The sequence below is a fragment of the Cladophialophora carrionii genome (genome assembly GCF_000365165.1).
Source record: "Cladophialophora carrionii CBS 160.54 unplaced genomic scaffold supercont1.11, whole genome shotgun sequence".
In the NCBI taxonomy this organism is placed as follows: domain Eukaryota; kingdom Fungi; phylum Ascomycota; class Eurotiomycetes; order Chaetothyriales; family Herpotrichiellaceae; genus Cladophialophora; species Cladophialophora carrionii.
The window spans coordinates 468,763-483,061 of record NW_008481818.1 but is presented as its reverse complement, the minus strand read 5'-3'; the positions used below and the strand labels follow the sequence as shown (position 1 = coordinate 483,061).

The 14,299-nt window shown below is 55.1% G+C and overlaps 5 protein-coding genes across 5 annotated transcripts; 3 read left to right on the top strand and 2 right to left on the bottom strand.

Moving 5' to 3' along the window:
• Nucleotides 1-1,244: 1,244 nt before the first annotated feature.
• G647_09891 (uncharacterized protein) lies at nt 1,245-2,054 on the bottom strand (the record flags this gene model as incomplete). The annotated part of the gene is made up of 2 exons (XM_008725883.1): nt 1,245-1,871; nt 1,920-2,054. 2 exons carry the CDS (start codon nt 2,052-2,054, stop codon nt 1,245-1,247), a joined length of 762 nt encoding a protein of 253 aa, XP_008724105.1.
• A 2,613-nt stretch (nt 2,055-4,667) lies between these two features.
• G647_09890 (uncharacterized protein) lies at nt 4,668-5,724 on the top strand (the record flags this gene model as incomplete). Its single annotated transcript, XM_008725882.1, has 2 exons — nt 4,668-4,764; nt 4,817-5,724. 2 exons carry the CDS (start codon nt 4,668-4,670, stop codon nt 5,722-5,724), a joined length of 1,005 nt encoding a protein of 334 aa, XP_008724104.1.
• Nucleotides 5,725-6,908: 1,184 nt separating this feature from the next.
• On the top strand, nt 6,909-7,775 carry G647_09889 (uncharacterized protein; the record flags this gene model as incomplete). The annotated part of the gene is made up of 1 exon (XM_008725881.1): nt 6,909-7,775. One exon carries the CDS (start codon nt 6,909-6,911, stop codon nt 7,773-7,775), a length of 867 nt encoding a protein of 288 aa, XP_008724103.1.
• A 647-nt stretch (nt 7,776-8,422) lies between these two features.
• On the bottom strand, nt 8,423-9,576 carry G647_09888 (uncharacterized protein; the record flags this gene model as incomplete). The annotated part of the gene is made up of 4 exons (XM_008725880.1): nt 8,423-8,704; nt 8,765-8,991; nt 9,049-9,330; nt 9,384-9,576. The coding sequence occupies 4 exons, from the start codon at nt 9,574-9,576 to the stop codon at nt 8,423-8,425; spliced, it is 984 nt and encodes a 327-aa protein (XP_008724102.1).
• A 2,789-nt stretch (nt 9,577-12,365) lies between these two features.
• Nucleotides 12,366-14,165, top strand: G647_09887 (uncharacterized protein; the record flags this gene model as incomplete). The annotated part of the gene is made up of 1 exon (XM_008725879.1): nt 12,366-14,165. The coding sequence occupies one exon, from the start codon at nt 12,366-12,368 to the stop codon at nt 14,163-14,165; it is 1,800 nt and encodes a 599-aa protein (XP_008724101.1).
• Between the last annotated feature and the right edge of the window lie 134 nt (nt 14,166-14,299).

The following is a 14,299-nucleotide window of genomic DNA, read 5'->3' as shown; positions in this document are numbered from 1 at the left end:
TGCATTGCCTCTATCTCTAAGCATCTGTCCTGGATTTCGCAGCCAGTTGTGAACGGTGACCTCGCGCGCTGGAGATGGACTTGTGCATCGGCTGGTGCGAGTGGCACAGTGCTGTAAGGCTGATTTGTCATCAACGCAATCACGTAACTCCTCTTTGGGTATGGGGCGCGCGTGCTCACTGGACGCCTTGAGGTATGGAACCACGGCATCTGGGTGGCTTCGAGACCTGCTGTTCCGGTAGATGGTTGCCCGTCTACTTCGGTCGGCGTGTCATCCTATTAGATTCGCTCACCGCGGGGTCCGAGGGGCAGCCGCTTCATGGAGCCTCAACCGTCTCAACGAATTCACCCGCTCCCGGCCAAATCATTCATCCGACCGTCGTGCGACCATCGACCCTCAACGATTAAGTTTGCCTGAAGGTGAAAACAGACTGTCTCTATGATTGGCCGAGCCACGTCTGCAGAGGGTGAAAAGCTTGACTGCCATGGTCGCCCAAGCTCGCTATCCCGCCTCTGGCGAAATCCAAGAGATCGATTCTCGCCATGCTCATCTGGAGCCGCTCTGTTGACAGTATTGGCATATCCAGTCGTGCGCACGTCCTCCTTTTGAATCACGGAGCTCTTGCATGTTTCGTCCGCATTCGCAGTGATTTGAAATCAGCAAGGTCCGCGATCGGGTATTGCACAGGTTTGAGCGGAGGCAGGCAAGTAAAAACCAACATCCTAGCGGAGGGTCGAAATACGATTGCGGGCTCCATGCCGTTTGTCAGAAAGACAAGTTTCAACCTCAAACCAAGATATACTGCTTGTCTTGCCACCTCCATTCGCTCAGACTCTTGGATTTGAATGTTTTCCAGCGCAAGCCTACGATGAGCGAGCACGGAAATCGTTTGTTTGGGTGAAAATCTTGGGTGTTACTGAACGCCTTGTCTCACAGGTCGATAGAAGGCGACGATCCCATCTCTCGGAGTCGAGAACATCTCAGGGCAATACTACCGTGAGTGTCTGTATTCAAACAACGCGATGCCTGAGCGGGACGCTGAAATTGATCATATATCGTTGAATTTCCGCGAATGAATTGAACAGCTGTGGTTGAGACATACCTCAGATGGAGTTGGTATCAACGGAGAAAGGAGATTCGTGACCGGTCATTGGCTGCCAAAGCCATATATAAAAGTCATGTACAAGAAGTCCACGCATGAGGCGTTCCGACCTCATCGCAGAGTGTCAAGGATGGCCTGCCCATCAATACCTGCCTCCAAATGGGGAAGGGTAAGGTCGACCGTTCGCTCCAGTCTTCGTAAGATGTGTCAGTGGTGTGGAAGTTGGAATGGCTGTAGATTGGGACGTATGGGAGGCTCCAGTATAGTAATGCGTCCCAGTCGGAGGGCGGGTCTCTGGGCGTCTATGCTCTTTGATCCATGTTCCAGACATTGTGCGTATTGGCCTAGTGCCATTATGAAGATGTAGCTCTCTTGATACGCTCCTGATTTCGCTCTCCCCCAACGGCCCGGGCATCGACGTGCTTCGTTGATGGTGGAATGTGTGTTGCAGGAAGGTCTGAAAGTTTGGCAGCTTGTGTTGGCTGAGCGAGTCACCATTGGATGGATCTTTTTGTCCTTTGGCATCATCGAGGCCTTTATCGACAGGAGTCTCGCTGGCGGAAGGGACTCTGGACAGGGAGGAAGCATCACTATTTTCGGAGATGTTGTCGTCGTCGAAATCCTCTGTCCGCTGGCCATGCCCTTTGCGCCCAACCGTCATATGGTGATAATGGAGTCGGCAAGCCAACTCTGACTTGTCCAAGCGGTGCGCAATATTCTTGTAGGATAGTTTCTGGCCTTGGGTGCGACTCTGAAATAGAAAGGATTCCTATCCCCTGTCAGCAGCGGGCCGAAACTGGCGCACGACGTTGCGCACCTCCTCATCGGTCCAACATCGAATCAGTTTGCCTTGTCGAACTTTGTCTCTTCTTGATGGCTTGGGCGACTTTTGGATGCCTCGGGATTGTGAGGCTGCTTTGACTGTGGGTAGAGGCAGGACAGGCGAAGCCATCACAGCTGGTTGTATGACCGCAAAAGGACAACGACGGGTCCTCTATACGCGAGACCAGCTTCTTCGACGAGATTGTGCTTGCATTGGAACAATATTTCAACTCGCCGTGTTGACCCAAGATATCGAAGATGGAGAGGGTACGGTCGCCTTGCTCTGGAAATCGGACATCCCAAGCCGCAATTCCTCAATAGTTATAAGGGCAATGGGAGTGTGGAATGCAACTACAGTCTGCCTCCGCGTTTCGAGAAGGCAGATTCGATGTCGGCTTTGCAGTTATGCGACCTGATAGCGACCGTGTAAGAGTGGAGTTATTGGGCTGGTCAAGGTGGGCGTTGAATTTTCGATCACTCTGGAGAGAGAAATAGCCGCCGGTACCGTTGTCAAGTGGCTTGCATATGGGGTTAAAGGGCCACCGGACCCTCTTCAGCATGCAGGTAGTGAGAAATGCAAGCATGGGTGTTGGCGATGGGGATCGTCCAGCCGAAACTTTCAGCTGACTGTCAAGCAATTCCTCGGGAAGGCTGCCGTATACCGTCTGATGGCCGGGCAGCGAACGGGAACACCCTTCTCATTGAGCACCTGATGGAAACAAGAATGCCATTTCCATGCCGAGAATGATGGAACACGGGGATGGGATCTCGATTTCCTTCAGTCTCTTACCATTCCTCGGCCATACGGCTGAAGTTGCTTTAGAATCCGCCAACTGGCAAAGTTCAGCCACCCGGCAGCAGATGGTGCCGTTGACGCACATGTAAAATGTTCCGAGATAATCCAAACTGAGCACTGGCCCATCTCAAGGACTGTGCGCCATTTCGTGCTGAGTGTCTGCCTTCAGAGTCCGGCCGGCGAATGAGAAGGAGTGCGTTGTGGTCCAACAAGCGCCAGAGCGAGCTCCGGCGGCTAATTGCCGTTGCGAGGCCATACGACAGGGCCAATTCGACCAGGGCCTGGGAATCCTATGGGCGGATAGCTGGGCCTCGAGAACGAATTTGACCAACGGCGCCCTTAGCTATCGACGTCGTGCCGAGCTTGCAGACGGTTGTGCTGGATGAGGAACAAGGACCAAGACGAGTGATCCGCTGCGGGAACACCCATCGCAGGGGATGCCGCACAGTGACCACAGTTGATTGCTCGACTGCATTAATTCTCCGCAGCACTTGTCCTGTCAGCTCCTATCGCGGTTGAGCGTGCGTGGAGCGACAAGGATGAGGAGGTGCTGTAACCCTTGGAGTGGCTTTTGTTTAGAAGCGATTGTGTGGTTGCGCCGGACTTCTAGTTCCTTAGTCCTAACGCAGCAACGGGAAGTCACTTACTGGCAGCCGAAAGTGTTTCGTTTCTCGCTGTTCCGGTGGTGGCAGCCTCCAGGAGATCAAGGATGGCATCGCCATAGTCGGAGCACACGTCGCTGTCGCAGAATGCTGATAGAAGATGGAAATGTCGGTGGAGACGCGCCTCTGAGACGTGACCAGGTCGCTTAACCGTGACGGCCTGTGCCTTCAAACTCGCCACGTTTGGGGGCGATGTCGTAGTCGAAGCCCCAGCCACTAAAGAAGCCTAGGTGCCCTAAAGGAGGCTCATCCGCCTTCCCCCGGAGGCTGTCGAATCTAGATCTCTTTCGGCCACACGCTGGGAGGCGACGCGTGGGGTCGGAAGGCTTCATTGCAGGCCGCGCTTAACTCAGATGAGCAAATCGCCGTCAACTATGAGAACGGCCGTTCATGCGACTATTGGGCCCCAGTGCGGTGTCCTGTGTATGGGAGGGGAGAAGGAGGGCGTCGAGTCCTTCTCGGAGGTCGATATCACAGCTAACCGTAGAGGCTATTGGTTGATGAGTGCGCTTTTCGATCATTAAAGTCTTGTAGGGATTATGGGGATGTCGGTTCGAGGATTGCCCAGTAAGCACCTTCATTGCAGACCAATTCAGGTCGGCACTACTGGGTACACTCGAGACGTCGCCGCCTTGGTTTGCGTGCTTCGGGCCATATCACATTCCTGCCTTCACTCTCATCCTACTTTGCTTGCTTGCTTGTAGAGGACACCCTTCGTGCAAATTTCGCCCTGCTGCGCCAATGCGGAGTATTAGGTTAGCCTTTCAGTTAAGCCTGAGGAATGCTCAATGACAGTTGTGATTAAGCCTGAGGAATGCTCAATGACAGTTGTGAGAGATGTTCCAAGCACCGTTGGGTTTATGCATTCTTGGCCAGTCATGTCGATCCATAGAGCATGGGTTATTCAACGCTCTGCCAAAATCTGAAAGATGGCAACGGACAGATAGAAAAGTTCAGTGTCGGAGTAACGTTCATGCAAGAGAATGATCGTCGAGGGTCGTAAAGGGTTCGCGCGGTTGCGCGGCGCAGGCCAAGATAATCTCCGAAGTCGCTTCCTCCTCACTCTTCATTCAGTGTCAGCTCACCACCTCATCAGGCTGCGCAGTTCATCGAGCCAAGCCAGGTATCACTTGACCAGCTGCGTGGTGTGGAAGACCTTTGACTGATGCCTGGAGTGAATAAGTCGCAGCTAAACCCATCCTCCTGAATTCACCTCACCTATCACTCAGATCTCTTCTGAACCAGAGGAAATCCAGCGGGCGCCTGTGATGTCCCTGCAGCAACGATGAATATGAACATCTTCCGCATTTTGGGCGATGTGTCACACACAGCTTCGAAGTGCATCCTCATATGGGCCATTCATTCGAACAAGAGCTCTGAAGGTAGGCGTGTCGCTGAAACTGACTTGGGACCGTGAGACTGATCAGCCACCAGGTGTCTCCTTGCTGACCCAAATCCTCTACATCGTCGTCTTCGTCACCCGATATCTCGATCTCTTTTGGGTACCTCCCACAGCGTCATGGTGGAATTTCATCCTCAAGAACTTCTATATCTGGTCGTCAATCTATATCATCATCCTGATGACCAGGGTCTTTGCACGGACGCGGGAGCGAGAAAAAGCCTGGAAATGGGGAGCCTACGCAACCGCCGCTTCAATGCTGGCTGCGCCGCTGGTGTGCCTCACCTTCAATGGCCCACGCCGGACCACACTTGTTGAAGTGCTATGGACATTCTCTATCATCCTCGAGTCTGTCTGCGTTCTCCCCCAACTGATGCTTCTCCGCCAGACCACTGTCCCGACTGTTATTGATTCTTTCTACCTCGTCACCCTTGGCTCCTATCGAGCATTCTATATCCTGAACTGGATCTACCGGGCCTTCACTTCAAGGAAACCGGATGCTATTTCGGTCATATTCGGCATCGTGCAGACTGCCTTCTACATCGATTTCGCCTGGGTGTATTGGACGAGACAACGGGTCAAGCTCAGAGGAGGTGGAGTAGTGGATGCGGACGATATGCGGAAAGGCTGGCTAGTCAACAGAGTCATGAACCCCAATGGACAAGTGCCTGAGGAGGACCCGGAAGCTGGCGGTGTTGAGCCTGATGCTGGTGGACAGCCAAAACCGCCGAAGGTCAATCGCTGGGGCGCACGAGGCATATCAATATCGGCGGACGACACGTTACAAGATCACGACAAAGGAAAGAGAGTGGCGAAGAGCGCAGTACCAGAAGCAGATCCCATGCTGGCGGATGACGCTTTTGCCGACGAGGAAGACGACGTTCCGGAACTAGACGGTCCCAGAACGAAAGTGTTGAACAGCGATGGCGAATGGCGTGATTGATTTCTTGGGATGGACACCATATAGCGATCCTCTTCTATCTGTATACATATTGGCTGCATCAGTGACTATAAGATGACTCTCTGAACCTCTTGTCAAAGCGCGCAAGCCTGGGGAGGAAGACGGGACCATACTCGAGCTGGAGTTGGGGCCACCTACAAGGCCTACAACAATGCCGCCAGGAGCCGCCGAACACCATTGGAAAGTCCATGATGAAACGAGTGATCGCCGTCCTGACCACGTCTCCGGCCCGTTCGATTCTTGCCCCGAAACTGTGTCAGGGAGTCTTGCAGACTGCATGTCCAACGTGCTGGACAGTACTCCGCGAGATGTATGTCTTGCCTATGTTCTTGCTTCACCGGGACAAGGTGCAAAGGAGAAGTTCCTCAAGCAGTCACGTCTAACGTCGGCGTACAGTACCGAAAACATAGAGACTTGAGCAGGTCGTCTGGTCTTTCAATGGGCGGCCTGCCCAGAGCAAGGTCTCGCGCCCAGCTACTCTTGCGGTATCCTACTGCTTGCATAACCCATGCTGCGAGCCTTGCTCGACACACGATTGGGTTGGAGACAACCATCATCTACACAGTCGCTTCTTGTAGGCAGAAGCCTGCGTTGCTGGACTTGACGGCTGAAGGTCCCAGGACATCCATCGATTAGCTCACCCTCCGCGACCTCCTAAGGTATAGTTTCAACCACGAAGTCAGCGATGAGAGGTCGGAAGGCGTCTTCGGTATTCTGCCATCCTGCTTGACGACTGGGATTGTGTGTTGCCCTTGTCCTGGTGGTTGGATGTTATTTTGACATGGCATTGGTGTAGACATTGACGGCACATGTGTGTCTGCGGGATAGCTGCCGTTATTACCAATACATATTGGATCGTAGAGTGTTGGGTACCATCGCAGCTCGGCGTCGTGGACATGTCCCAGGGCTGGTAACCCGGAGAGCCGGACTTAAGCCACCCGGGATTTAGCTGTCAAGCAACTCATTGACGACATCTTCGACATCTTCGACAATCTCATCACCTTAACACATCTGTTTCCTCATACTCGGCACGCCTGCCCATACTTCATTCAATCCGCACGCCACGATCTCGCACCTCGCCGATGCCATTGCTTCGTGGAGGCATAGCCCGTATTCAAGCCCCGATCCGAAGCTCAGCAGCGGCATTGGCGCGAAACAAAAGCACGATGGCCTCTCAAATTCCTGCCAAATTCGACATCAACACGACCTACCGTATGAATTCAGGCTATGAGATTCCTGTGCTCGGCTATGGTGTGTACCAGACTCCCGCGGCGCAGTGTGAAGAAGTCACGCTTCATGCATTCAAAACGGGCTACCGACATGTCGACTCTGCTCGAGCCTACCGCAATGAGCAGCCCTGTGCTGACGCAATCCGCAATTCCGGCCTGAAGCGAGAGGAGATCTTCTTCACCAGTAAAGTGCCGCCCAAGAGTATGGGCTACGAGGCGGCAAAAAAGTCCATCGAATCGTCCTTTTTCCAGACCGGTCTCGACTATATTGACCTTTACCTCATTCATTCTCCGTATGGCGGCAAAGAAGGCAGACTAGGAGCCTGGAAGGCACTTGCCGAAGCTCAGAAGGCCGGCAAAATCAGATCCATCGGCGTCTCCAACTACGGCGTTCATCATCTAGACGAGCTTGAACAATACATCAAGACGTCGGATGTGGGAGGTACTATCGACGTTGGCCAGTGGGAAGTGCACCCCTGGCTTCCGCGAGACGATATTGTCGGATGGTGCCGCCAGCGCAATGTCGTCGTCGAAGCATACTGTCCCATTGTCCGCGGCCAGCGAGCCGAAGAACCAGTTCTCAAACAGCTGGGTCAGAAGCACGGCAAGACGTGGTCGCAGATCTTGTTGAGATGGAGCCTGCAGAAGGGCTATGTTCCCTTGCCAAAGAGCGTGACTCCCTCCAGGATCGAGGAGAATGCCGCCATCTACGACTTCGAGCTCGATGACCAAGATATGAAGAGTCTCGACTTTCCCGACTCATATGCTCCGTGTGCCTGGGATCCTACTACAAGCAATGACTGAGGGCGTAACTCCAACCTCCTCTTTGGGAGCGTCCTCTTTCGTGGACTGACGCCAGAGCATACTCTCAGATGGCCCCAGCACAATATCAGTGACACACGGCTGCCGTAGCTCGGTTAGATGATTATTGGTGGTGGACACGACTTGCTTTGGGGCAGCTCTTATCATACAACTAGGCACTCACTACATCAGCGGTGCAAACCCCAAGGATCTGAATACATGTATTTCCACGAAGGGAATTCAATCTCCTTCGCTCGTTGTGGTGCATTTCAAAGCGTTTCAGACACCAGGTATTCCGGCTCCCATTCCGGACCTGGCGCCTCCGATTGTTACTGTTCGAATTTCCTGTTGTGTAAATGCCAGTGTTCGACCTTCAGGCTCAAAGCGTCATGGCATACTTCCACGCAAGACCGACTGATCCGATTCGAACCTAGGGGACCTGATGAACTCCATACTGTATTCTACAAGTCGATGCACAGAGGTCAGCAGCTTACATCCAGGATCTCAGCACTCACAGACCCTGATCAAACATTGCGACCCTACCCACAGCTATTGCCCTTGCCTGGTTGCATTTTGACTGGTAAAGACGACGAGCACAGCGCAGTACCTAATCAGTCAGCCATCAAGCTTTTCGCCATATCGGCCGGGACTCACGCCGCCGTTACGGCGAAAACCTCCTGCCTTTTGGCATTCGTCGCCGTGGAGCAAAGCAGAGCAAATGATGCGGTGAATATCACCGCCGCTGCATTACGGACGTACCCATTCGAATCACGGAGTCTGTACAGAACCATTACCGGGCCCATGACGAGTGTCACAATGATGATAGTGAACAGCACGTTGACGAACTTGTTGAATCTCCTCTTCTCGTACAGGGAAATGCTCATCCTGTCCTGCTTAAGCTTGAGCCTTTGGACTTGGGTACGAAATCTATTCTGTCAACAGCCACTCTGTCAGCTTCGCTGCGCGGCCATAACTTCCCAGGGTATGATTACCATCAAGATCGGCCCCGTGTGGTATAGCAGATATCCGACAAACCAATGGACCCAGCTGGCCTCAGTATCGGCGTTGAGGTAGACGAGGTCGTCCGCATGCAGGATATACTCCCTGTCTCGCTCCTTGATGGTGCCGTCACTCCAAATATGGTTTACGACGGCCTGCCGATGCTTGCTGGGCGCTTCCTCGAGCTGGTATATCTGCGCCGAGCGCTTGAGGAGGCTGTCTGTGAAGCATCACTCAGGACTGAGGACCAGCCGGAGCCGACCGCATGTGCACTCACCATATATCTCAAGCTGACTCTCTATGTCTTGGAACAGGGCCTTGCGGGGTGAACCCTGTCGTAAGTCATCCTCGCGCCTACTCGAAAGGTATCTTTGCATTTCTGGCGACCGAGCGTCATCACGATCCAGCCAGTCCAGTTTCGCCTCCATTTCTGCGAGGATATCTTGGTGGTATAGCAACAGACGAGTCCTGAGAAAGCCGAACCGTCGATATATCCTGAACGTGGAATCGCTATCCACGAATGCGGCGATGCGAGGCCAGCCACTCGGCCCGGTACCAACTAAAGTCCATCAGCCTGATAAGGTCCTAGCAGAAGAGTCCAGCTCTTCATACGTGCGCGGGCCATCATATGTCCGAACCACTCTTTCTGCTGGGGTTTCGGCTCTTGTGCTTCCGGGTCGGAAATTCCATGGTCATCTGGAGCAGGAGACTTGTGTCCATTCTTCCACTGGGTCATTTGATGACCGTTGAACCCAATATCTGGTCTCTCGAGAGGCATATCGATCGGGTACGGGTCGCCTGACATATGATCAAAACCAAGGGAGCAGAGGAGACATACTGGGAGCTTCGAGTCATCGAGTTGAGGGTTCAAATATCTGCATACTGTTACACTATGGGTTACACAGTAGCTGCCTTGCCGTCAGCCTTCGGGCGCAGCCAGGGTGGAAGTACGACCACTTCTAACGCCTTGCGACTGTGTAACTTTTTGGTTGACCCGGCTTGGCCGAATACCACGGCTCTACAATTCTGCACATGCCACTATCAACGTCGCCATTCTTGGTGGCCTTCCAACTCGTCTACCATGATCAGGTCTCTCCGGCCCCTGCAGTCATTCTCTCGTTCTCTACCCTCTCCATGTCCCGGTGCTAGAGCCATGAGCATCGTCGTCGTCATCCTTTCGCCTCCGATTGCCACCCTTCAAGAGGTCCAGTAATGCTTCCGCCTTCCGCTTCCACTTTCCAGGCTCCTTATTTTTTGACCCTGTTCCATCGTTCGACACACTACTCCCACCACTGCCGCTGTTTGGTGTGGCCCCCGAACGGACATCAGAATTACCGTGGTGTTTCTCCTCTGATCCATGGTCTCTGCTTTCCTGCTGCCAGTTAGTACAAGCATCGAATTACTCGCACAAAAGAGCTTACAAATCCTTGCTGCTGGCGCGAACGATCAGCATAGGAGTCCATGTTTCGTGGTCGGTCGCGAGGCGGGACGGAGGCTGTGTTGTGGGCTGCGTCCTGTTGCCCTTCCGAGAGCCCTCGTCCCTGCCACGAAATGCCTCCTCGTCGATCGATATTGTGCGCCGGGTCTTGCTGAGAACGAGAACCCGCAAGCGAGTCACCGTGTGGAGTGTACGGATCAGAAGGGGCGGGATGTCGTCTTTGCTGCTGCCCAGCTTCAGCCGTGGTCGAGTATTGCTCCTGTTCGTCTCTACGCCGACATGAGCCCTGTCCGGATGGGGGATCCTCCCGGTCGAAGCGTCTCTGATCCTGCTGATGCTGGAGGTTTGCCTGGTCTCTACCATCTCTTTGCTGCCGATTCTGCGGCGGCGTGTTCGACCTTCCCTCGTTGTATCTGGACTCCGAAGCACCCTGGAATCCCTGTGTACGTCGTGACATGCTGTTCTGATCTCACAAACCCTTCCTGGCCCCTAGAGAACTACCGCGCCGCGTCGGGAGACCAGTTCCTGTCTTGCAGGAGCGAGAGAGATTGGGCCCTTTCATTTTGAAGAACGTGTTCGTCCTGCCTGTTTGCGCGCTGGGCATAAAGGGAGAGTGTTCGTCCCATTGAAGACGACTATTCACTGCGTTTGTGGGACAATGGCAAGAAAGATGAACGACTGTGGATACTCGCGGAGAGAGGTTAAAGAGGGAGACTGGCAAGCACATGGGCGTCAAGTTCCCGCATGGAAACACCAACAGGGGGCTTTGTCGCGGACTATGATGCTCGCTACATGTACTTGCATGACTTGTGATGGGAAGACGGGGCCAATGCAGAGAATGAAAGACAACCGTCATTGTATGCTCGAAGCAGTGCACACTGCATGGCGTGCTGGTGTTTGTTCAGGGACGTTGTTCTTTGATTCTTACAACGGATGGACAATCGGGAGTTTGAGGCCCAACAACGACGATCTCTTTCAACAGGCAGATTCGTGTCTTCCCGCCCCACGTCTGTGTAAAGAGACAGGATACATGCGCTGATGGAGCAGCGTTTAGCAGATGAGGCCAAGTTCGAAGCGTATTAGTGGCTTAGTGCGGTCACAATGATCTGTTACCGGAGCAAGCGAAGTAAATGGTAGTGCTGGAAGTAGAGAGCAAGCATGCAAGCACTATAGTATCCAGTAGGTAGTATACATTCTGAATCCTTTCACCACCAAGCAAGGCTGGATTGACAGGCATCGGTCAGCGGGGCTGCACGGGGACTACTTACTCTATACGAGACAGTACTCAATACCCCGTAGTACTGTGTCATCGACCGAAGCATTTGGTTTGGCTGCTTGCAGCAGCTATACCGTCTAGGGTAAAACGTCGTCCGAAAATCAACACCCACGCTAACCACAATCCTTGACATGAGGGAGGATTCCACCCTTATGTCGAGATTTGTGGCTAGCGCGGCGCGGCCAGGGGGCGGTGAAGGGGGGGTTTGATTTTGTGGCAACGTTTTTCCCTTGACAGGTTTGGCCGACACTTGCGCACCGGACTGCCATCGAAGAGCTGCAAGGGCTCTTGCAGCCATACTCAACCTGGAGGACATGATTAATTCAGAACGGTCTGAGGCGGCGGTAGCCGATGGGTGACTACTGTATTAGCCAGTAGCCTGATGTCGAGATCCGGGAGGCCAGTCTGGGGTGGAACCACAGGTGGTGCTGGTCCGTGTCGATGCAGCAGCACTTTTGATTTGGGTTGTACACAATATACAGCCAGGCGGATGATACATTCTCGTCTCGACCGCTGTATAATAATGGCGTGCCATGCCCACAGTCATCGTCCATGTATTCCTGTTCTCATCTCCGTGTAGCGCAAGGCTGAGATATCGACCAGCAAGGCTGAACCCACGGATAAGTCTTTCATTCACTCCGCGGTCTTATCTTATCGCGAACCGAGGCACCTCCATCGCTTCCCCACACTTGACGCTCGAAGGGCGGATACATAGGGCGGGCTCACAGCTTACGGTTGACCATGTACCTGCGGAGACCCCCCGGGGCTCGTCGTCCACTCCATACAAAACCCCTATAGCCTCTTCGTCGTTTGTCCGAGGTGTTTTCTTCTTATATAGGACCTCCTCCTCCCGCACTCCAGGCCATCCGCACCCGACACAATGGCCCCCTCGACCGCTGCCACTGCTGCTGCCGACGACGCGCCCTGGAAACCCATCGCCGCACAGAAACAGCGCGACCGAGCATCGCGGATCCCCTCGAAATGGCACATTCCTGCGTCAGCCCTCCCTAAAGACCCTCCCACCCTCGCCGACGGGCCACAGAACGTGCTGCACCTCCCCCGCCAGTTCCTCACGCACGCGGAGATTGAAATCACAGAAGGATATACCGTGGAGACGCTCGTCTCGGCGATCGCGCAAAAGAGACTTACGAGCGTCGCAGTTGCCGACGCATTCTGCCACCGGGCCGCCATCGCGCAGCAGTTGACGAACTGCCTGACCGAGCCGCTGTTCAGGGAGGCGGTCGCGCGCGCGAAATTCCTCGACGACTATCTCAGCACGCACGGACAGCCGTTCGGACCCTTGCACGGCCTGCCCGTCAGCGTCAAGGACACATTTGACGTGCAGGGCGTCGACACGTCGATCGGCCTGGCGTACCTGTGCAACAAGCCCGCGCAGAGGAATGCGCCCCTCGTGGACCTCCTCCTCAGCTTGGGGTGCGTGGTCGTTGCGAAGACGAACATCCCCCAGACGCTGGCCAGCCTGGACAGCGTGAACAACATCTTCGGCCGCACCATGAACCCGATCAACCGGCTCTGCACGGCCGGCGGGTCCAGCGGCGGCGAAGGCGTGCTCGTCGCCATGAAGGGCTCCATGCTCGGCATTGGCACCGACATCGGCGGCAGCATCCGCGTGCCCGCCATGTGTAACGGCGTGTATGGCTTCAAACCGAGCAACCTCCGATTGCCGTACGGGGGCCAGGCACTCACGGGCGCCGAGGGCACGAGCCGTACGAGCGTGCAGGCCGTGGCGGGTCCCATCGCCCGCAGCGTCCGGGACGTGGACTTCTTCCTCGCGCACGTGATGCCCCTGGCCACGGCGTGGGGGGAGGACTGCATGCCGTGTACGTGGACGTTGCCGTCGCCGTCGCTATCCGAACCCCCGCAAACGGCCGTCAAGGGGAGCGGCCCGAACGGCGAGCTCGTCATCGGCATCCTGCGTAGCGACGGCAACTGTACGCTCCTCCCGCCCATCACGCGCGTGCTCAACGAAGTGGCCGTCGCGTTGGCCGGCCGCCGCGTCATCGTCAAGGAGCTGCTCACGCCGCCGGCGTGGACGAAGGCGCAGTCCGTGATGAGCAAGCTGATGGGCGTGGACGGCGCGACCGTCATGCATAAAATGATCACCGATTTCAAAGAGCCGCTCGTGCCGTGGATGGCCTCGCGCTTCCGCGCCGGCAAGGCCCAGCCCCTCGAGCGCGTCGCCGAGCTGCAGGCCCAGCGGTCGGCGCTGGAACGCGAGATGCTCGCCCTGTGGAGCGAGGTGGACGAGTTCGGTCGCCGGAGACCCGTCCTCGACGCGATCGTCTGTCCCGTGGCGCCTCACCCGGTACCGCCGATCGAGGGATACAACGCCGTGGGCATGACGAGCAGTTTCGTCCTGTTCGACTACCCGGCCGGCACGGTGCCGGTGCGCAACGTCGTGGCCGACGATTTGGAGCTCGGACGGCCCCTTGCCGCGGGCAATATCTTGAGTTCCTGGGACGTGCGGTGTCGCGAGCTGTGGGACGAGCATGTCACGGATCGGAGGGTCTACTTGGGTACGCCGCTTAGTGTGCAGGTCGTGACGCAGCGGGGCCGGGACGAGTGGTTGTGCAGAGTCATGGGCGTTGTTGATGAGGCTGTCAAGGCCGAGAATGCGGCGTCGGCGGCGGCAGCAGCAGCGGTCAAACCGCGGTTGTGAGTACGTACGTAAGTACCTTGTCGTACTGCACCGTGTGCCTGAAGACGTGAGCTTAGCGACGCCATGACTTGGTGAGGTAGATTCTCTGTAGATAAAGATGAAAAGATCGGTTAGGCTTCTGGCGATGAATGAAA